The sequence below is a fragment of the Lactuca sativa genome, chromosome 9 (assembly GCF_002870075.4).
Source record: "Lactuca sativa cultivar Salinas chromosome 9, Lsat_Salinas_v11, whole genome shotgun sequence".
In the NCBI taxonomy this organism is placed as follows: Eukaryota; Viridiplantae; Streptophyta; class Magnoliopsida; order Asterales; family Asteraceae; genus Lactuca; species Lactuca sativa.
The window spans coordinates 177296216-177319867 of record NC_056631.2 but is presented as its reverse complement, the minus strand read 5'-3'; the positions used below and the strand labels follow the sequence as shown (position 1 = coordinate 177319867).

The 23652-nt window shown below is 35.2% G+C and overlaps 1 protein-coding gene across 1 annotated transcript; it reads right to left on the bottom strand.

Annotated features, from left to right (window-relative positions):
• Positions 1-1435: 1435 nt before the first annotated feature.
• On the bottom strand, positions 1436-5875 carry LOC111916904 (protein DETOXIFICATION 18). Its single transcript, XM_023912556.3, has 7 exons — positions 5593-5875; positions 4110-4654; positions 3917-4003; positions 3231-3287; positions 2920-3158; positions 1761-1879; positions 1436-1665 (listed from the first exon to the last, which is right to left on the bottom strand). The coding sequence occupies exons 1-7, from the start codon at positions 5854-5856 to the stop codon at positions 1534-1536; spliced, it is 1443 nt and encodes a 480-aa protein (XP_023768324.1). The 5' UTR covers positions 5857-5875; the 3' UTR covers positions 1436-1533.
• Between the last annotated feature and the right edge of the window lie 17777 nt (positions 5876-23652).

Below are 23652 nucleotides of genomic sequence, written 5' to 3'. Positions count from 1 at the left end.
TGCTTTATATATTCACCTAAGAAGATGATATGTAGAATATAAATATTGACTATATTCACAAATGTCATTTATAAAATTCTTACCTATTGTTGAAAGCTTTTTGACTTTGATTAAATCTTAGTAAATAAGATTAAAATAATTTGACCTTTTGACTATCTTCCAATGTTTTTAAAACCGGTTTAAACCGGCCGGTCGAACCGGTTGGACCGGGAATCCGGGAAGGGAGCAGTTCAACTATCACTGGTTTTATGTCTATTTCTGAACCGGATCGAACCGGCCGATTTTTACAAAAATCCGGTTGAACCGGTTGAACCAGTTAAATTGAATAAAAACACATGTAATTGAAACCTTTTGCGTAATAAATTTTGGTAGTTTTTATCACATTTATTAAAAATTTTATGAATAAAAGCACATAACAAATGTTATAAAATTTTTTGATGTGCTTATATTCATCTATGACTTTATTTTCTTTTTAATGCATATTGATTGATGTAAAACTTATGGTTATAAATTATTTTAATGTATTTATATTTTTTATGTGTATTTTAATGTTTGAACTTGTGGACATCAAATTCTTGATTTGTGTGTGTGTGTGTGTGATATATATATATATATATATATATATATATATATATATATATATATATATATATATATATATATATGGGAAGTAAAATACGAAAAAAGATGAAAATTATAGAAACCGGTTTACTCAACGGTCGAACCGGTTGAACCGGAAACCGGTCATCATACCGATTCAACTAAAAAACCAGTTTTTAAAACATTGCTCTCTTCTAGGGATGTCAAAAAATCTCGTGGGACCCCGTTCCCCGGGGGGGGGGGGGTGTCCCGTTTGGGGGAAATTTTTAAAAAATATCGGGGGTGGGGACGAGGGCAGGGACAAGGTTAACCCCCATTTTAATTTTGGGGGCGGGGGCGGGGGTAGGCAATCCCGTCCCGAAACCCCCATGGGGACCCCGTTAATAAAATACACATATATTTACATATATTAATTATATAAATATAATAACCAATAGTATGATTTCGAGCTTCCAAAAGTAATCAAAAACATGTTTTTAAGTTGTTAGTATAATATTTTTAGATGTCATAACTTTTTTATTTTTAACATATAAAATTTTGCTATAAATAATTATTTGTTACTTAAAAAATAGTTTCTTTTAGCCTAAATAACAACTTCTTTTAGCAAAAAAAAAAGGCAACCCAAAATCAATTGAGGACGGGGGAACGGGGGCGGGGGTGGGGGTAATAAAGGGGATTCGGGGGCGGGGGCGGGGGTAGGAAGGCTGGACATGGGGACGGGGGAGCGGGGAAATTTCGGGGGTGGGGGTAGGGGATGCACTCCCTGTCCCGTTTGCCCCCGTTGACATCCCTACTCTCTTCCCACTCGCTACTTGTGTTCTCACTCTTCCACAGGTAAATCAATCCATTTCAATTAAAATCATAAACATGAGTTTGTAATTTTTATACAACTTTCTTCATCCTTTTAGTTCAACTAGAAACACAAATATTAGGTCAAACAAGAATTGTGTCGCCATAGCTGTTGCTATCCTTCAATTCCACTTCTGTCCATTTTTTGAGATACATAAGTAGTAACAAACCACCGGTTTGACACGAGAGACCGCATATCAACCCTAACCACAGCCCCTACATTTTCATAAATATAGCTTTAGACACGAATAACATTATTAAAAAATTAAATAAATAAATAAATTTTCTACTTTATGCAACAAATATATCACCTTTGCGTATAGTTTCACTAAAAAGGCAAGGGCAACAGCAACCGGCATCCCAATAACATAAAACATTGCCAAATTTACACACACAGCCAAATGCTGCCAACCGCATCCCCTTGCTACACCTACAAAATTATTTAAAATTAATTAAATTTTAGGTTCCCAAATATAGCTAATTTTTATAATTCCATGAAGCCTCGATTATTTATTAGAGGCACTTGTAAAAATTTTGGTCATGATTATATTTAGTCCCCAAGTATAGCTGATTTTGCAATGTTGGTTCTTGTGAAAGTTTTAGTTTAGTAAAATGATTACTTTTGGCCCCACAATATATTTGGTTATTTTGCAATTTTGATAATTATGTTGAGATTCTTGTAACATTTTTGTTCCATATTCCAAGTAAATGATTAATTTCAGTCTTTGAGTTTAGCCAAGTTTGCAATTTTGGCCCTTAAGGTTCTTGTAACAATCTTAACTAATTTTACAATTTTGGTCTTTATTTGAATTTTTGTAATATTTTTGGTCCTTGTTCCAAGTAAATGATTATTTTTTGTCCTTGAATTTAGCTGACTTTTGCAAATTGGTCCAAAAAATATAGTCATATACTTAGAACAAAAACTTGACAAAAACCATAAATAAAACCAAAATTGAACAAAAGCTATACTAAGGACAAAAGTAAAGGGCTTCTGACTTAAGACTCCTTAAGTTTGTCAGGTTTTATTGGTTTTGTCCTTATGACGATTTTTTGTTCGTTAATGTGCAAAATTTTTCAAATTTTTTTCATTTTTCCCTTGCTACCTATAATAGTAGGTGTTAGGGACAAAACGGACAAAATTTAACAAACTTAAGGACTTTAATGTTAAATTTGGAAAACATACTTAGGATAAAAACATATAAGATTTATCAACTTGAGGGTTTTTTTTTGTAAATTTGAAAAGCATACTTAGAGTAAAAACATCAAAGATTTGTAAAAATGACAAAAGTGAAAAAAAACTTTAACAAATTTTGGACATTAACGAACAAAAAATCATCAGGACAAAACCAACAAAATTTGATAAACTCAAGAACTTTTAAGTCAAAAACCTCAAAAGTAAATTACTTGATTATTTATTATATGCGACACATGAAAAATGTTATGTTTACTATTTTTATACTTTATGCAAACCTGATAAAACTCCTTGGATTGAATCAACAGTGATTGAGATCATCAAAAAAGGTGTCATGGAAGCGAATTGGTTTATAATCACACGACTGTTACTAAAGAATCCCGCCCATATATTGTGACCAAATCCCAATGCTAAAACAATGACAAGTGCAAGAATCACTGAAAGCTTTATGGTCACAGCCATGGCCTCTTTAGCTTTGTCGATATTTTTAGCTCCAAGCTCATTTGACACACGTGTGCTGTTAAGTTAAAAAGAGTCGTTAACTATGGTTAAGTTAAAAGTGTCGCTAAAAAAGATTGTTGCAACTAACCTTGCAGCAGCACTAAGACCATATGTAACCATGTATGCAATTGCTTCTGTATTTACACTGCAATAAGGAGTATAGTAAATTACATAAATCATCTGTGTGGTTTGGGTAGTCTAGAGGTTTTGTCAAATTTGCAAAACGATTTTTTTGAAAAGTGTTACTATTATTATTATTATTATTATATATTTTTTAGCAATGATTTTTCTTATTATCTTATAAATAAACATTGTATAATGATGACATATGGTTACATTGGAAGCTTAAAGGACACTTTGCAATAAAAAATCACTCAAAGGACATGTTGCATGAAAAAGAATGTTCCCTATAAGCCTTTTTTTGTCTAACCATATTTTTCTATTGCTCCACGTTTTCCTTTTATAAATTATTCTTTTGAGAAATTCTAATTTGCAAATGAACATCATTTTTCATGAAATGGTTCCCTTGTCGAGAATAACTATGTAAAAAAGGGTTTTGCGAAATAAAATTTAAAAAAAAGTAATTTTCATAATTCATTGACCCTTTTCCCCAAAATATAGCCGTTTTCGACAAGTATTAAAAACTTTCTTATTTTGTATTTATAATTTACACATTTAACATCATTTAATCAATTTTTCTTATCAACTCCATTTTAACCCAAACTATTTATTACTTTTATCCAAACACTGAATTTAATTGACATTCATTCTTACCACATTGCGATGAGGGAAGTAGTTATTTCTGAATTTGGCAAAATCCCAGCCAACAACACAAGTAACTCAAAAGCCCAATATTCTAAACTGCAAAAGATTCAATAAAACAACAAAAACATTTCAACTTCGATCAAAACAAGCAACATGTATTCATATACTCTCAAATCTTTAAAAAAATTCAAGAACAACTAACCAAACCATAGCAGCAGAGGGTAAAGCAAGCTTTAAACTCGTAAAAACATAACTAAAACACTCCATTGAAAAACCTTGCCATGTTTCTTTAAAATTTCCACTTAAAAGAACATATCCCGCTAACATAACCACTGCAATCCATAATGAAATTGAAACCGCAATTGGAGCTCCAATGAAAGATAATGAAGTCCAATGTACAAGTGCATAAGTAATAGCGATATGAAGAATTAATGGGATAAGTGAACATATTACTAAAGGGGTTACAACGGATTGTGTTTGGAGAAATCTCAAAATGTTGTTTAAAACACCATAGGCGAATAAACCTGGGACAAGATACTTGATGTATAAAGCAGCTATTTTTGAGATTTGTGGATCTTGTTGAAGTAAAATGAGAATGGGTTCAGTGAAAAACCAAAGAATTGAAATAAGAATGGAGAAGAAAATGGATATTAAACAAGATGATTGTAGATAAATCCCAAGCATTCGGTAAATTTTTGCTCCAAATCCTTGCCCACATAATGTCTCTAGTGCCCCACTTAGGCCCACCTGAGAAAAAAACAAAATAAAAAAAATGCAAAAAGACAATTTGGATAAAGTGAGATTCGTACTTTAGATGTCATTTGTTGAATTCATAGTATCAAAGAATGGAAAACTCACACGGATCTTACTCCTTATAAAATAAAAGAGTAATTTACACGAATGGTCCCAATAGTTTGGAGTAATTTCTGCGTTTGGTCTATAACGTATTTTTTTAACTCGAAAGGTCATTACTGTTTATTTTTGTTACGCGTTTGGTCTCTGTTTTACATGAAATGACTATTATGCCCTTATTTAAATAAATTAAAATAATCTTTTTAGGTAACATAAGATGAGGTGGAGGTGGAGTTGGGGTGTATTTATTTAAATAAATTATAAAATCAAGGTAAAATAGCCTTTTTAGATAAGATAGAGACCAAACGCGCAACAAAAACAAACAGTAAAACCTTACGAGTTCAAAAAATAAGTTAAGAATCAAACACGCAAATTACCGCAAACCATAGGAACCACTCGTATAACTTAAAGTAAAAACAAACAACATTAAAACGTGGGGACAAATCAGTAGGTTAACTTATGATTAAATTAAAACTACTTTTTAGTTTTTATTAAAGAACAAATAGTTTCTACTTTTGGTTTATTACTAAGAACATTGATTTGATAATTGAATATTTGAATACCCAAATTGCAGAATCTCATCAATACACAAATTCTAACAGATATATATCGTTTTCTTGGATTCGTAATCATTAATGTCTGTTCAACATAACTACACCAATCCCTTTCAAATTTTACGAATTAGGGAAGTAAATTTTGAGGGTGAAGCTCTTCCACACATTAATACGAACAAATGGAAACTGAAAGATGAATGACGCCATGGATGTGTAGGTTAGGTTTAAGAAGTAAATTTGTAAATAAAAATTGGGAGTGACAGAGGAGTAGCGACTAACCATGAAAGAGAGTCCGGTGACGGTGGCCCAGGAGTTAGCGAGGTTAGAGGCGGCGAGCTCAGCTTCTCCGAGGTGGCCGGCGAACATGACGGAGATTAATGGTATGCAATAGTATGCAACATTGGTTAGTATCATAGGAAGGGAAAATAAGATCTGATGCTTAGCCTCTTCCCAATTTAGTATCTTCTTCCACCATAGGCAACTATCATTTCCGCCACCAGCAGCCTCCGCTTCGGCTATCAATGGAGTAGCTGCTTCCGACATCTCTAACTCCTAAAAAATGTCATGTCTGGGCATCGGTATATATAGAGGAGAGATTGGTCACAGTGGTTCATACTTTGGAGAGTGAATTACAGAAATGGTCCCTGTGTTTTGGTTTATTTTGTAGGTTTGGTCCAACTTTTGATTTTGATTTGATTTTTGTATAAGGTAGTTTGAGCAACCACAATTAATTTCTTGTTTTATTTTTTCTTTGGTGTTAGTGGTTCTTGATTTGTTTTCGCTTTCCTATTTGAGGGTTTGATTTTTTTATTTGATTTTTTCGTTTAGGATTTAATGAATCTGCAAAAAAGATGATGTAACATCCCAAAATATAAATAATTTTTTTTTTCATTTTTTATTTATCAAATCGTATAGTATTTTTCGCAAAAATCCATCATAGTAAAAATGTATCATAAACATCAGAGTATAATATCAATTGCTAATGCGGAAAATCCTCAGGGGAAAATGTCGTATAATCAAGTCGAACCCTTCCTTTTGGAACTAGAAGTAGCTGGAAATATTCAAACTATAAAATTGTAAGCACAAAGCTTAGTGGGTTTCCCAAAATACCACATGTCATACAAATGAGTCCAGCCCAATATACAATAGGCAAACATACATATAAATGGGACCAACATAACATGCAAATATGCCATGCCCAACATACATGCAAATGGGCCCAGCCTAATATATATAAAACAGGCCCATCCTAATATACATAAAAATGGGCCACTATATATATATATATATATATATATATATATATATATATATATATATATATATATATATAAAGACAATAGTCATTAAGACAACTAGCATCCTACATAGTATGGTAAGAAGACTCACATGTCTAACAAAGTCAGATAACCACAACTAAGTGCCACGAAACTGGTGCTACAACACACCTAACAATTCAAATAAGGTCCTATCTTAGCCTACCCTCCAAAACTAGCCATTTTGACCAAAAGTAAACCAGATCAAAAGTCAACGGCCAATGCCCAAGTCAATGGTCAACGCCTCCATTAGTTGACTCTCATGTCGTGACCAACTCAAGGTCATGTCGTGAGAAACGGACTCAAACCGGTCCCAACCCAGATACGATTCAACTTAGTCTCAAATCCACTCAACCCATATCCAAACCATTTTCACGTCGTGATGTACAAGCCATCACGTCTTGACGGAATCAATCTAAAATAATCGGGGAAAACCCCAGTCATCACGTCGTAAAAATCGAGGATGTCACATCGTGAAAGCGAGTTATCACAGCTTAATGGATTTAACCCTTCAACAATTAAGCCATTCATCCAATCTTTCTAGAAAACATTCTATAGTCAAATAATCGGGGAAAACCCCAGTCATCACGTCGTAAAAATCGAGGATGTCACGTCGTGAAAGCGAGTTATCACAGCTTAATGGATTTAACCCTTCAACAATTAAGCCATTCATCCAATCTTTCTAGAAAACATTCTATAGTCAAATAACACCTAAAGGTCGATTCTTTTTAGCCAAACATGCTCCTAGTGAGTCTAAGACCCCAATTAGGTCAAACATGAAAATTTCACCAAAGATTGCATGCATGGATCCAATACACAAGAGCCATATGATATACACATGTCTTTAAGGATCCATAAAGTTACTATTTTATGGGATCCTCCTATTCCAAATATCTCATATTTGGAGAAAATGGGACAAACCTTAGATCTAGCCACCTATTATAAGAAAGTTAGGATATTGGATACTAACAAAGGTCCAAACATGCACAAAATTAAGCCCCAAGCTATCCAAGACGCTCACAACACTTCAAAGGTCTCTTTCTTCCTTCACAAGCAAACACAATTACCAAAATAAGCCCAAAATGGAAGAGAGGGATTATGGTTTTCTCTTACAGGTTTGAAGGTGATGGAGGTTGAGGGTGAAGGAAACCCTAACCCCTCACTTCCTTTAAATATGGTCCAAGTTCGAAATTAGGAATTTTCATTTAATCAAGTGTCAAATCATGACACCACATAGTGTCACGTTGTGACACTTAAATGACCCTTCCCGCATAATGCGGCCATGTTACATGTGATGGTGCTTCCTTCACGTCATGACCCCCTTCAAAATCTATATTTAACCTAGCATTTCGTACCTCCAGGATCTACATGTTACAGATGAAGATGATGTACATACCATATTCAATTTATGGGTTTGATTTTGCCTATAATATTGTGAACTTGGAATGAAAAAAAGATAAATCAATGTTTGTATTTTATTATATATCTATTCTTGATTTTGTGAATTTTCATCAATTTATGCTTTATGCTTTGTATCTAGTGTCAATGATGTGTATAGTAATTTCGATTGGTGTTTGCTTTTTATTCTATGATTCTCATTGATATCATCGAGGTGTGCCATATAAGAAGATGGGAGGGGCGACGGTTGATTAGTGGTTTGTCGTTGCTGGTGGCCTTTAACACCTACATATGACTAATAAAATCAAAAAAATGATAAATATAAGAAAATTATTATAGTTTCTTCATATTACATGTATTTAAGGGAAATTTTCTAATGGGGTTAAACGAAAGGACCATTGGTGCTATTTTCTGAAACCATAAGGTTGTGATTTGTCAACTTTTCAAAGGTTAGATCAAACATGCGATTTTAACAGGACAACACGAAAATATAATACCTCAACATCGGCGTATGTGTGTGTGTCTATATATATATATATATATATATATATATATATATATATATATATATATATATAGAGAGAGAGAGAGAGAGAGAGAAAGAGAGAGAGAGAGAGAAACACAAACACACACACACACATACTTGGCGAATCCCCGCGAGTTGCATGAAAATATAGTTATTGTAACATAATGATTTTTCACCCAAATTTTTTATTTTTAAAACACTTTTTAACCGGAATACATTAGTGGTATTTCCAACCTTTCAGCTTTGATATGATTTTTATAAGTAGTAGTTTTGTGTCTGGTCTTTCCAAAAACTCAACCTCAATTAATTTATTGTTTTATTTTTTTCCTTTTTTGTTTGTGATTTTTGACTTGTTTTTTCTTTCCTATTTGTGGATTTGATATGATTTTTTATTTGACTTTTTATTTTAGGACTTAATGAATCTAGAAAGAAGATGAAGATGATGTGTATTAGGAAATCAGACAACACTTGTCAAGAATCATAAGAAATTTGATGTCACTTGACAAGCTCCGATACCACTTGTTACGAAGTAACACGGATAACATATAAAAGCAAAAGCACAAAAATAAATAGTATTTATGTTGTTCGGTCAAGGTGACCTCTTTCCATGGGTAGGAAGTGAGTATTCTTATTCACAAAGTTCTCGAACAAATATTAAAAGTACAACAAATATAGATTCGATCTACTCACTAATGATACAAAAGGTACAAATGAGTGATTAGCATCAATATTTATAGACTAGAGATCAGACCTAAAACCCTAATGGGCCAAGTCCATCAGTCCATACATCCATGAAAGCTTTCAACCAATCACATGTTGCCATGTAACTAATTTTAGAGCTTTCAACCACCAAATGTAACGACGTAAATTTTCAAACAAAATTTTCATTTTCAATTACAATAAACACATGCCATTTTTTTTAAAAATGTCAAACATCAATCATCAATATAGTTTCAAAAAGTGTTTATCACAATCCAGGATCCATAAAAATATAACTCCATCACAGGTGTGTGTACAATCAAGCCGGCACCTTCCCGCAATCCTGATAAGAACCTGAAACACATAACACATAACATGGTAAGCACGAAGCTTAGTGAGTTCCCCAAAATAGCACGCACAAATAATTAGCCATTCGAGGCTATAGCTCTGTAAGAGCCTCCTGTCAATGTGTCTCAGTGGTACCCTCCAGTCCTACAACTCATTGGACCCTCTGGCCCAGTCTAAGTGAGGAGCCTCCGGTCTCATAGTTCATTGGACCCTCCGGTCTGGTCTAAGTATCACATAATATAGCACACATCATATATCACATAGAAAATGCATAACTCAAGCAAGTACATAAGACCCTCTGTTCACACATAATTACCACTCTAGGTAAGTATAATGAGAAGAATCAGCTCGCGAGTAGGTGAGAAAATATCCTCGCGCTCAGATCTAGAACTAGCCGCCGCCTAACACAAAGGATGAATATCCCTAATTAATACTCATTTCACGACTCAAATAACTGACGACTATTCTCTCTCTCTCTCTAACTCTTTGAAGTGGATAAAAGACCATTTTACCCCTCCATGGTCTCTATTACTCATGTTGACCAAAACCCCAAAGTCAACAGAAGTCAAACTCGAGTCAGCAGTCTATGTTTGACCCGACTTGTCGAGTGCACCCTTGCGACTCGTCGAGTCCCCTTGTATCATCAGAAGTCTCAAAAAGTCCAGATCAACTCGTCAAGTTGACCCCCAACTCGCCAAGTTATCGCACAATCAAGCTCATCGGGACAAACCCTCACCGACTCGTCGAGTCATCCCATGGACTCGGCGAGTTCCTTCGATCTGATTTCCCATTTAGACGTCCAAAGCCAGATCTATCGTTCCAAACCCTATATCTAGTCTCCTAGGGTCCAAAATTCGTGTAAAGTCTCGACCTTTGTGTTCATGCATGGCATAAATGCCTCAAAAATGCAAATACAAAGTCCTACAAGGGTTTGGTGCTCAAGGTCTAGTCTTTAGCTCAATAAAGTTATGGTCATCGCGCTCACAAGGTCTCCTATAGTCCAGATCCGAGGTATTCCAACCTCAAACCTTGTTCATTTGACTCATAGGTACAAAAGGATGAGAGAAAAACCCTAAAACTCCCAAAAATGAGATCTAGCACAAGGCATGGACAAGATGAGAATTTTGTACCTCCACACAGTAGCTAAAGAACTCAAAAACACAGATCTATAGCCTTTCTTTGATCCAAATTACATAGCTCTTCAACCTCCTTCATAGAAGTGCACCAAGATGCTCAAAATGATCACACACTCACTTTACAAGGGATAGAATGGGTTTAGGGTTTCTCTTAGGCTCTCCAGGGTGAGTGGAGGTGGAAATGAGGTCTTAGGGCCCCTTAAATAGGTCACAACCGCGGAGATTTAGGGTTTATCTGCCCATCGCCTACTCGGTAAGTCTTCTCTCTGACTCGTCAAGTCCATTCATTAAACCCACGCGGACCACCCGACTCTACTCAACGAGTTGGACTCTCAACTCATCGAGTCACTATAAATGTCAAAAATTAAAATACATAATAATATTCTCGAAAATCCGGATGTTACAATTCTCCCCCACTTGAATTAGATTTCGCCCTCAAATCTCTTCCCCCATCACATAGATTGATCCCAATAACCTGAAAGCACCACCGAAAGGATCTCATACCACACAACTATCTCCCTCCATAGATACCTGAATCCAAATAGGAACTCTCAAACCCGAAAATGGGTAGACCCATCTGCTGCTACGATACCCCTTCTGGATCTTTAGGATCTGGAAAATCTAGTGGCCTGTCTCACTGCCAGGCCACCCTCTCAAGATTTCACCATGTTATCCACCACTCGAATAATATACCCCAATAACTCACTGCCCCTATGATTCTCTTGGTGCGACTGGTAGAAACAAGTCAATGCCCAAAAATTGGCTACCGATCACTCATACCAGATATATTAAACAAGCCCGATCATATTCTAAAGAATCATGTCACACTAGTATCCCATACACTGCACTACAACCAAAACCCATCTAAACAATGAATTCTCAACACCCTGGCCTCAGACCAAGAGAGATCAAGTTTGCTTAGAAGTATTCTTCGACATCTAACAATCGTAACTCCCAACTCCTTTTTCAAATACACCTTTCAACACTGAGCACTAGGTCATCGTCTGAACTAGCAGTTGAACCTCCACGGTAACCCACTGCATACCCCCAGAAAGTCTCACCGGATTCCTTCTCACAACAATTGTCTCAGCCCATTGTGATACACAGTCACGGAGTTCGATTTATCCCCAACGAATACTACAATCCCAACTGAAGATCGTCTCTTCCCCGACCTCTGTCGTCTACTACTCATTAGTCTAATGCGTCTCGCGGTGCCTCCATTACCAACAAACTGACCAACTCAGGTCTAAGACATCGTATGACAAACAATACCCCTCAAAATGGAACCCATCTCTGAATCCAGAATCTCATTTCACTTAATCAATACACCACTAGAGACAATCTCAAATTTGAGAGTTTGGTCTGAACAAGAATTGGAACCACTCGTCCCAACGAAACACGCAACTCACGACCCATGACCCACACGCATGCGTACATCACTTCTTTGATTCCTTCCGATTGCGGTCTCCACAGCCTAACTCAGAATATAATGATTCCCGACCATTATGGAGACCCCCGTCTCTTTCCCGGTCTAGCCACCGGGTTCTCGAAAACTCAATCCAATAAGGCTACTCAAGCTTAAGAACTCTCTTGCTTCATGCTCTAACTAACGAATAACACGGCTTCCTGTAACGCCACGACACTCTCTCACTAGATAGTGAGTACTACGGCTCCCCGCAGTATCACAACACCCTCTCGCTGACTAGTGAGTACTACAGCTCCCCGTAGTATTACAACACCCTTTCGCTGACTAGTGAGTACTACTGCTCCCCGCAGTATCACAACACCCTCTCGCCGACTAGTGAGTACTACGGCTCCCCGCGGTATTAGAACACCCTTTTGCTGACTAGTGAGTACTACGGCTCCCCGCAGTATCACAACACCCTCACGTTGACTAGTGAGTACTACGGCTCCCCGCAGTATCGCAACACCCTCGCGCTGACTAGTGAGTACTACGACTCCCCATAGTATCACAACAACATATTACTTGTCACCCCACAATCTCATCCTCAGGTCATTACTGTTGGATTAGGTGTTTAAGTTCATAACTGTTTCTGGAATGTACCTGACCTGATTAGCATGGTCCATTTGGGTTGCATGGCATTGCAACACTTGGATACACTAAATGAGAGAAATAACATTTAAGGTTTATTAATATATTATAAGTTCTAATATATTAATAATATTATTTAATTAGTATTGATAAAGAATTAATTTAGAATTAATTAAGTGATCAAAAAGAGACTAATTAAATATATGGGGTTGATTGTGTAAATCATCTATTCTTGTATAGTTGGGCTAATGAACCATGGTTTGTATGGATTGGGTTAAAACCCATAAGGTGCTCCATGGATAGTCCATGGAGGTTACAAACCCATGGATCATGGAATATGAAAAGCCATGACAATTAGGGTTTACATGGTGTAACCCTACTTGTGACACAACTATATAAAGACCCCATGTTAACCAAAATCGGCCATTACAAGCAAGAAAAGAGGGCTAGCCAATTTTGAGGTGTAAGTGTACTTCTCTCAAAGTTATTCTAAGTGTTGTGGTGTTGTGTGAGATATTTGAGGCATCACACTTGATGTGCTAGGCTCATAAGATTTTTCAAGGAATCCAAGCAACTAAAAGGTATGTTCTTCTACTAGCATTTATATTTGAACGTTCACCATGTCATGCTAGTTAAGTTAAGAACCTTGGAAAATAATATTTGCATGTATCTTAGTAAAACATAGATCCAAGGTTTCTAGGGTTGCATGTACACCTTAGAAGTGTCAGAATGCTCAAATCCTTTCAGTGGTATCAGAGCCTAGGCTTGTTTACTTGATACTTGATACAAACTTGTAGAAAAAACTCAAAAAAGTTGCCACATCAGCAATTATCGCCAAATCAGATGCCACATCAGCATTTACCGGTTCAATAGGTAAAAAAGGGTCAAAGTGATTACACTAGTCGGTATTCTGTCCTTTTTCGTCAACAAAAACTAATTTGGGACTAAACCATAAACTGGGCCAAAACTTTGGGACTTTTTCGAATATTTCCCAATGTTTAAAAGATTAAATTGAAGAAAAATAGCTACACTTATCCAAAATTAATGACACTTCATCATAATATCTTGTATTACATATAAATCATAAATAAAAAGTTTAGTGAATTTTACTTACTGTTTAATAATTTTTCACAAACTAATGCTTATTTAAATGAATAAAACAAAGAAAAACAGTTAAATTGTTTGAAAACCAACTTTGATATTTTTCCAAGCTTAGATATCTTAAGTAACAGTGGAAAACAAATGTTTGGAAAATTTTATAAATTGTTTCGTATTTATTTCAAATTTGTGTTGATTTGAGCAATTAAATAAAGGAAAAATATCTATACATATATAAAATTCATGGAAAATTTTATAGAAGTCCATAACTTTAGTTGGAACAAAAATAAAAAGTTTGGCGATTTTTCACTACTGTTTTGGATTAAATTAAAATTTCTTCGTGCAAAAGATTTTTAAATTTTAAAACAGGGTTTTATTGATCAAAATTGGCATTTCCATTTTAAGGGCATTATGAAGCAATTACACAACAAATATAATAATTTTCCATGATCATTTACTATTTTCACCAAATTTTATGATGTTTTCAAGGAATTAAATTGGTGAAAAATAGTTAGACAAATAAAAAATTCAAGAAAATTTCTTTTAAAGTCTTTGAAGTAAGTTACAACTGAATTACAAAGTTTGGGAAATTTTATAACTTATTTGATTTAGTTTTAAATATTTAACCATTTGAAACACTTTCCAAAATAATGTTATAGTTACCATTCAATTGACATTGCCAAAAATGGGATTTTTCGCTTGAATTTTTTATACAACAAATTGATTCATAGAAATCTAAATTTCACAAACAAATATTTGTAACTTAAAAAATATTAAATTTTGACATAATATTCGCAAAATTCTATTGTATTAGTAAGTATACCAGTATTAGATTTCGATTAGAGACTCATTAGTGTGTAACATCATTGTAGGAATCGATAGTGGTACAAGTGGAATGTAGTTCAAGGCATAATTTGCATCATCTCAATGCATTGTGAGTATTCACGACTCCCCCTATTTTCGTTTTTTATGTTTTTGGGTAGAAAAGTATGTCCGAAAAACTATTTATTGTTCGTTGTATTTAAATTGATTTGTATCAAACTTGATTGCTATATTTTGCTATGTATGTTTACGTAACTTGAAACAGGAGGCATTATCGTCTTAAGTCCCTTCCCTTACACTTTACTCAAACCATTAACTCTTTGAGTCAATGGTCATTATGGATAACGCTATTAGGAATTGACAACTCCTCACTCGCCCAATTTTTTGAGTGCATGATCCCATATTAATCTATGGAATGATAAACATAGATCTTGATAGGGCATCAGTCATTGGATTGGTTGTGAACTCATTGTTTGCTCATATACATACAAACTGGCTTACTTATTACAGCAACGAACTTTGTTTCTCACTATAGCAACGAAATTTTATTATCGGAAACTTATTTACTTGTCTTAGCAATGAACTTGTTTGCTCTTTGTAGCAACAAACTTGTTTGCTCTTTGTCGCAACGTACATGTTTGTTCTTTGTAGCAACAAAATTGTTTGGTCTTTGTAGCAGTGAACCTGTTTACTCATTTGAGCAACAAACTTTGTTTCTCATATTACCAACAAACTACTATTTATAGAAACTTTATTACTCGTTTTAGCAACGAACTTGTATTCATGAAAACTTATTTACTTATTTTAGAAATCAACATCATTTATGGAAAGTGTTATCAATATTTTGATTATCATGATTTCAAACTATATTATGTTATAAACCTGTTAGTACTCAACGATATAGTTAATGCTCGTTTTACACGTTTTTTCAGGAATCATCTAGTAAGAGGCACATAGAGACACAACACTTGAAGGAGCATTTGCATGTTGTGTTGACTTTTAAATACATTTTAATTTCTTTTAAAAACTTGTTCAAACTCATTGAAAATTTGTAATGATAATACTATTGTTGGTGTTGTCTTTTAACTTTTGCTATGAAACCCTTTGTACTGCGACGCACCTTATTTCCGCTTTAGGGAGGTGTGACAAGAATGGTATCAGAGCCGAAGGTTATAGAGAATATCGGTTTTCCTTTGGAGAACCGCAACTATAGCCAAAAAATTTCAAAACGTTTTTAAAATACTGAACATACTACTGGTATAACTAATTCAAGTACGCATTATTGGACATTAATTAAGTATAGCCTGGCAAACTATGCTTAATTAAGGAAAGTTAATGTGAGGATGGAAACAGTTATAGTAGAATATGTTCAAAAGGATTTTCAACTTAAACTTTTGAAAAAAAAATTCGGTGTGCGTACGGGCATTTCATTTTATAGGTATTCATCTTGATACACTTAGAAACTAAGTGCACTTTTATAACAATGCATTTATTTAGAAATATTATTATCCTGTATCAAGTGCTAGGCTAACCCTTTAGTTTATATCACTAGCCACTCTATGAGAAATCCACTTAGTATTGAGAATGTGTATTCCTCGGTAGCTATTGAATTTAGACGTAAGGATAGTAGCTAGATAGCCCCTAGTAATGATTTATTGTCGAAGCCAATACTAATTATACCTCAATACGTCCCCATCATATTCGTACTTAAGTTACAAATAGGAAAAGTGTTTCGATACCGACGGCGACATGGGAGACAATTAGAGCATCGTGTTAGGTGGTATATGAGTTGCCACGAGTAGTCACATGGATACCAATGGAGAGCATTCCCAATCCGACTCACAATGAGACATAGATGTTTAAGCCATTGTTACTAATATCTGAGACTTTTCTACGCTACGATTTAGCTTTAGGTTGTTTCCCCCCTTGATCTAAAAACTTAACATAGGATATCTCTTTGACCCAAAACCTTTTCATTAGGTAGTTCTTACCCCACCATCATTACGCCTAATATCCTAATTCAAACATAAACTATCCCCTTGTGGCAAAATATACAAGCCTTAGTTCGAGGCCCCGAGATACACTAGTTATTATCTTGAGTATACAATGATCTTACACTTTCCAAATTATTAACATGCTTCATGTCCAACCTTCAAACTTAAATTTTCATGCCCGAGCAAACATTGCACTACTGTGTTGTACAAAAATTTCTTATCAATTTCAAAAATTCTCCTTTGACCCTTATCATTTTCATACATTTGTTTGAGTCCTTATCGACATTACTAACATTCCTATCGTTATAAAGGATTACATCCTCTTACGCCATGAGCGAGACGCCAAACCCATAGCCTAACCCTTGACCCCTATAAAATGTCGTGAAACTGCATTGGCACCATAAAATATTGTACAAACAATTTTTCATGTCCTCTATTTTGGGGGAAAAGTCATTGGTACTCGCCTTGTACTCACCTTAGTATTTAGGTATGATCAGCTACACTAATCTACTAATTCTTTACTTCTTAATCTTCCATCGAAAAGTTATTTCGTTTCATCGGTTTTATTTATCATCGATAAAATACTTTATAACCACTTCATACAACTTACTAGACCTTTCTTAACAATGTAAGCCATATTTATCGTTAAGAAAACCAATGTTACTTTTGAAAACTTGCTTTAACTTAACACTTTTCTTCAAAACTCAATATATCCAATATTGGTTTTAACCTTGCTATTTCAATTTCATTTCAAATCCATTTCAATGGATTGATGTGCTTTTAAGGGCATATAAACGATTTTAAACCTTGTTTACTATTTTTTTCATGTTTTCAAAAAACTTAGAATCATCTTGTTTTATAATAGTGTTTAAACTCTATGCTATAAAACTTAAACATATGACAATGAAGTTCATATTACGTGTAAAAGCTTCACCGGATCTTTCAAACCACTTTTGTTTTGGCTCTTTTGACCACTTTCTCATCTAGGCATTGTACTTTACTTAAATGTGTTTTCTTGAAACTCAATATGACATTTCTGCAACTTTCTAGTTCACACATGTTTCTAAGATACTTCTAATTCCTAAATTTCCAACACACCTCATTTGTTTATTTTAATTTCAAATAAGTTTTATAATCTATAAAGTTTCTAAAATTTACAGTATGGAAAAACTTAGTGTTCACTTTTAAATTTCAAGTGATCCACTTTCAACAAAATGTAACTATTCTATTAAATATACTGAGTTTTACCTTATCCGTTTTAACCATTGTTGGAATCAAGCCTAAAAGGTCAAAACTGACCGATTTTCAATTACCCGTTGTAGTGTTTCTTCTTTTTTCACAAATGAAATTTAACTTAATAGATAACTTGTGATTTTTTAGCAAACACTTTAAAACTTTTGCATATCTATGTAACCATCAACATACATCAAGGATTGAAGTTGAAATATATCTCAACCTAATATTTATATCTACTTACAGATATTGTCCTTAAAATTTAAACAATAGCAATCATTACTGCTGCTACCTTTCATTTCTTTCCCCCCGCACTTCATTTATTGCTCTCTATCTAATTTGAGATCTCGCACACCCAAAATAATAACACAATATGTGGTCTAAATTTGTTTTTGTCTATTTTTCTTCCCTTAGTACCATATTGATATGCATATAGACTAGAATTCTACATTTTCGTTCTGAGTGATTAATACGTGTATAGTCATGAGGCATAATTTTGACTTGGTTAACTTTGATATATTCCACTACTCCTTTTATCATATACATTTTTTCCTATGAAATCTAATATAAACGAGTAATCCTTATTTACATTTGTTCTTTTTTTTTTTTTCTGAATTTAGAAATTTGATTTAAAATGTAATTTTCATTGTATTTTCATTTCAATTAATACACATGATTAATACCCTTGTTCTTATCATTTTTCTAAATCCAGAAAATATACATGAAAGAATACATTATCTTATGTTTCTTCTTCTTAAAAACATTCAAAAAAATTAATATTATGATTATCTGTCCTTCAAATGATTGTCTTTGTCACACCCCCAAACCAGAACGGCAGAAACGTTCGGGGGTGAAGGACGTCATGTGAAGTATCAATTGAATAGTAAAGAAAGCAAACACAACCATCATATACGTAATTAAAAAAATTACATCATTGTATGCGTTACATGTTTCACAATGTCAATTACAATATGATGTCAAAAGGTTTATTTAACGTCTTAGCATCAAATCTTCAAAAGGTGATGATAACCTGTTTTACAGATTTCCTGAATACAATTTATTTGAGAAGAAGTGTCAACATTTAAGTTGGTGAGTTTATAAGCATTTGTATGAATAAATATATGCCATTCAATGAGATGAAATCACGTTTGTTTCAAGAAAGTCCAATATCTTCTATAAAATGAGTTGTAATTCGTTTGTTTATAAAATTGAGATTGGTTATCCCGAAAAATCCTATATTTTCCATAAAGCTGAATTGTAAACTGTTTGTTTGTAAAGTGATTGTATTTATCCCGGAAAATCTTATATTTTCCATAAAACTGAACTGTAGTCTTATACATTGCAAGACCGAAAAATACAAGTACATATGACATACTTAGTTAAATAACATGTAATTTTATTCATGAATAAAACCGTTTAAAGAGTTGGGTATTTACTTAAAATAAGCGTACTATCGATTTCACGTAAGGATAACGTATTCCCGTTTATCATGTGAGTTTTCATAACCGTACTGTTAATGATTTCCCTTCCTTGACGTTCTTCAGCGTCCGAAAGATATGACGTTTGTTACCCATAACCTGCTGATCGTGATGTAGCTAACATCCAAGGTACGGGATGATCAGTCCCGTATAGATCTATACACAAGTATCACGCTCTCCGGGAGGAGACTCTGGTTATAAAACAGGACTTCCATGGATATCTTTGGTAGGTATGATGAAGACGAATGACTGAAAATTTCCAACGAGATATGTGTTTTGAAATGAAATTATTCATCCATGAAATTGTTAACCATTTCATCATATTTAATATGTATATAAAAATAACCGTATTTTTATATAATTTTTTCTTTGCCTTGAAGGGTAAAATAATGAGAATATTTCTCAAAATATGCCAATTATAGTTTAAAAGGTATTGTTTCATTGAAAATGATAATCGTTTCGTTTTAACGCGTTTTGCATATAACCGTTTGTAATTTGGTGGTAACGTTATGTTGCATGTTTGATATTCTTACGTAAAAGATACTTAAATGTAATAAAACATAAAATAATGGTTTGTAACGGTGTTGATAACGGAATAGAAACGGTGAACTTCGATTTAGGACACAAAACGATAACCGTATCCTAATGTTTAAACACATTTATATATGAATATTTGACGAATCAAGAATTCATAGAGTGTATAAACACTAAATTTGAGTGATACTTACCAAGTCTAATAACTTTTTCTTAAGAGGAATGATATCCTGGAGTGGTTTGATCTTCTAACTTTGAGAATGAAAAGAAACATGGTTTGCTATTAGAGAGACAACTGAGATGATTTCGTATACTGGATGTATGAAAGTGAAGAAATGATCTTATATGTGACTTATATATGAAGTAAATATGAGGAGGTGATGTGATACTTACGTTGGTAAACACAATTATCTTCTTGGAAAGTTGACCTACTCAATCAAGTAGCACCACATGGCTATAATTAGGGGTAAATTTGGTTTCAAGGAGTAGAATTCGGCCATACATGACCGAATTCCCTTGAATTTATTCCATAAGGAAGGGAATCCGGTCCTACGAGAAAAGAGAGTGATGAGAATAAATCTCTAGATCGTTTAGATCTTTCACAGGTATATTAATGAAGAACAAACTATTCAATCAAACACAACAAAGAACACACTATAGAATCAATATGAAGCTTATGATTCAAACGTAGTCACGCCTCAGCAGAGCTCGATAAAGGACTTCCACTGTAGAGGCGAGCTAGGGTTTACAATACTATGATGAGAATAATAAAAGCCTTTTTAACTAAGGATGCATGCATGCACCTTAAATACTAAAACCCTAGAATAAAATAATGCATGGTTGGATAGGCCCAAACCGACTACAAAACTGGGCTAAAAGGAACGAGCCCAAGACGCAACATCATAATCCCAACAATCTCCCCCTTTGCGTCAATTGGGGCGAGACCTTCACTTTGGTTGTGTGACCTTGACTTGCTTCACAACTTTAAACAACCGAGGAATAATAGCAAGAAGCATCTGCCAAAACTGAATATACCAACGAAGCATATCAGTAAACAGCTTCTTGTCGGCTTCACTATTCTAATTACACATATGGATGATCTCCAAAATATGTTCCATGCAAGCAATAGAGAACAGGTGTTTGTCAATAAGAGCGAATAGGCATTTTTGACCTTCGCCCCTAATGAATATCACAGTATGAAACTTCGTGTCAATCTTTCCCTTGATCATCGTGTTTATATTGCCAGCTCTTCCCATTGGTTTGACCGTAGTTCACTTGTGAATAACAGTGGCAATCTCTTGATCCATGTTTGCTACTTCATGAATGTAACAAACAAGAATTCGCTTGATATGATAAATGATCGGCTGATACTCCTGAGGATTACGTAGCAGAATATTGTTGAGGAGTCGTGTGGGTTTAGATTCGGAAGGTCAACTAGGGAAATGGTATGGACTGAGCTATCTGAGCCTCGTGTCACTTTGAATTTGGCATTGATAAATTTCCCAGCTAAATAGGGCTTCAATACCTTGACCTTTGTAATTTTCTTCAAGCTCCAGGTCAGGTATTGTGGTTGAGCAAATTCTAGATAAAATTCCAGCAGATACCGATCGACCTTCGGGTCTGGAGAAGGAACGACATTAGTCAAGGCAAAGCAGTGAAAGATGAATGCCGTTCGGTTGATTGGCATGTCGAGCTGAGCGTCCTTTGAGTTCTCAAGACTGAACGATAAAACAGGTTCAAGCTAATGAGTACTCGGTTCATCAACGACTTCCCTCTGGAGCGATTCAATAGTCCATTCGGGAAACACTGATTTCTTTTTATCAAGAAGTTCCTTCTCTTTCATTTCTTTCTCCAACCGATTCATCTTCTCCTGAAGCTCTTGCTCAGAAGGCTTGAATTTTGGATTAGGGTTAGAAGGAGCTCCTATAACGATATCATCAATATCATCCTCTTCATCTTTATCATCTTCGCCAATGATCTTCTTTTTCTTTTGACTTTTACTGGCCGAAGCTTCATTATCCTTCGGTCCAGCAGTTGCTTTCGGTTCTGGAGGAGGTGGAGGTTGAGTTTTGTCAATATTGCCTCCTTGGGATTTCTTTTCTCCACCTTGTTTCGGAAGAACGACAGTGTCTGAAACACGTTCAATGCGACTGAGAATATCCAAGGCTGGACGTAGCTTCTCAGCAAAGTGACGGCGAATGGAGATCGTTAAGATGGAGTCATGAGCGTCCAGGAGATGATGCAGGATCGAATGGACATCACCAACAGAGCTGCGAATCACCTCTCTTTCAGATTTTAGATCATTAAGCTCTTGAGTTGCAGTACGGAGCTTTAATTTCTGAATTTTGAGCTTAGAGGTTCGCTTGTCCAACTCATCCATAACTTTGTTTTCAACTGCTAGCTCTGCCTCAAGAGTAGTTAACTGTTCATCAACTTTGGTATGAAGCTTTTGATTAGTAGCTTCAATAGCTTTACGAGCCACGCCAAGTTGGGACATCTCGGCCTCAGTGAGCGTTTAAGAGAATCAACCGAAGCAGTCACGGTATTTGCATTTTTTTAAGCAGCAGCTTGAAGGGAATCTAGAAAGATTTGAGCTTCAGAGATTAGTTTTTCGACTTTTGCGTCCGCTTCCTTTCAATCTTTAGTATAGGATTCCACTACAAGCGAAGCCTTCTGGCATTGAGAAGTTGAGGCATCAATGGCCTTCGTTGCATTGGAGATAAAGCTATCATGCTCCTTAACTGCAGAAGAGAAGAGGGCCTTGAGAGCAGCTTCTAAGTAGGGATTAGCAGAGGAAGAGGAAAGTAACTAATCAAGCTTATCAGTCACAACCTTAAGATGTAGCTTGGTGATAGGAGCGTCATAATCATCATCGCTCTGAACACGATAAGGAATGAAGTAAGTGGAATCAAACTCCAAGTCCTCACCTCCAAGAACAGTGTTGGTGTCAGTAGAACGGGTAGGAGATGGATGTTTAGTAGTGACAGGGGTTTCGGGTGTAAAAGAATGAACCCCCGTATTAGATACGTTGGTCTAAACTCCCGTGGCTGTGGTAGTAGTAGCGTCAACAAAAATGGATGTAGGGATGCGAATCGTGAAAGAAGGTTGAGATGTGATAACCGGGAAGGTTGTGGGTAAGGAAATAGGAATAGAAGCAGGTGGAGGAGAAAGGTGCTTTAGATCGAACAGGTACCTCTGGAGTCGGCGAGCGAGGAGGAGTATCACCACGAACCGAAACCTCCTCATCAGAGCTTTCGCTCCCAGATGCAGTATGAGAGGGTCGTTTATGTCCAATAGGGACGTAATCAGAATGTGAATCACTCGAGGACTAAAGAATAAGCCTCCAAGCAGGTTTCTTTGTCTTTTCTGCTTGGGCTGTGAAGGTGCTGCCTTCTTAGTCTTTCATTTCTTTGGGGGTTTGCCCTTTGGCTCCTTTGATTACCAGTCCTTCATTCTGTTTATCTTGTTTCTTTCCCCTCTTGGATGGTTTATCTGCTTCCTCAATGGAATGAACCATTGCTGGTGTGAGTTCCCTTCGGCCCGAAGATGGAAGTTTCTTGTATTCTTGAATGATTTCACTTTGGTCAGATACACAGGCATACATGGATGCCGGAATCGATCCAACAAACAGATACTTAGACGGATCAGTGACTAGAATCTTGGTTGTATGAAACATGGCAATAGAAGAGAGAAGCAAATCTGCC

Bases quoted from the DNA above. Each gene is read 5' to 3' on its own strand.
- LOC111916904 (XM_023912556.3), bottom strand. From the start codon at position 5,856: ATGTCGGAAGCAGCTACTCCATTGATAGCCGAAGCGGAGGCTGCTGGT. The intron at 4,004-4,109 runs GTTAGTTGTTCT...AATCTTTTGCAG, and splicing joins CCCTCTGCTGCTATGGTTTG to TTTAGAATATTGGGCTTTTG. The intron at 1,666-1,760 runs GTGATATATTTG...ATGAAAATGTAG, and splicing joins TAGTGAAACTATACGCAAAG to GGGCTGTGGTTAGGGTTGAT.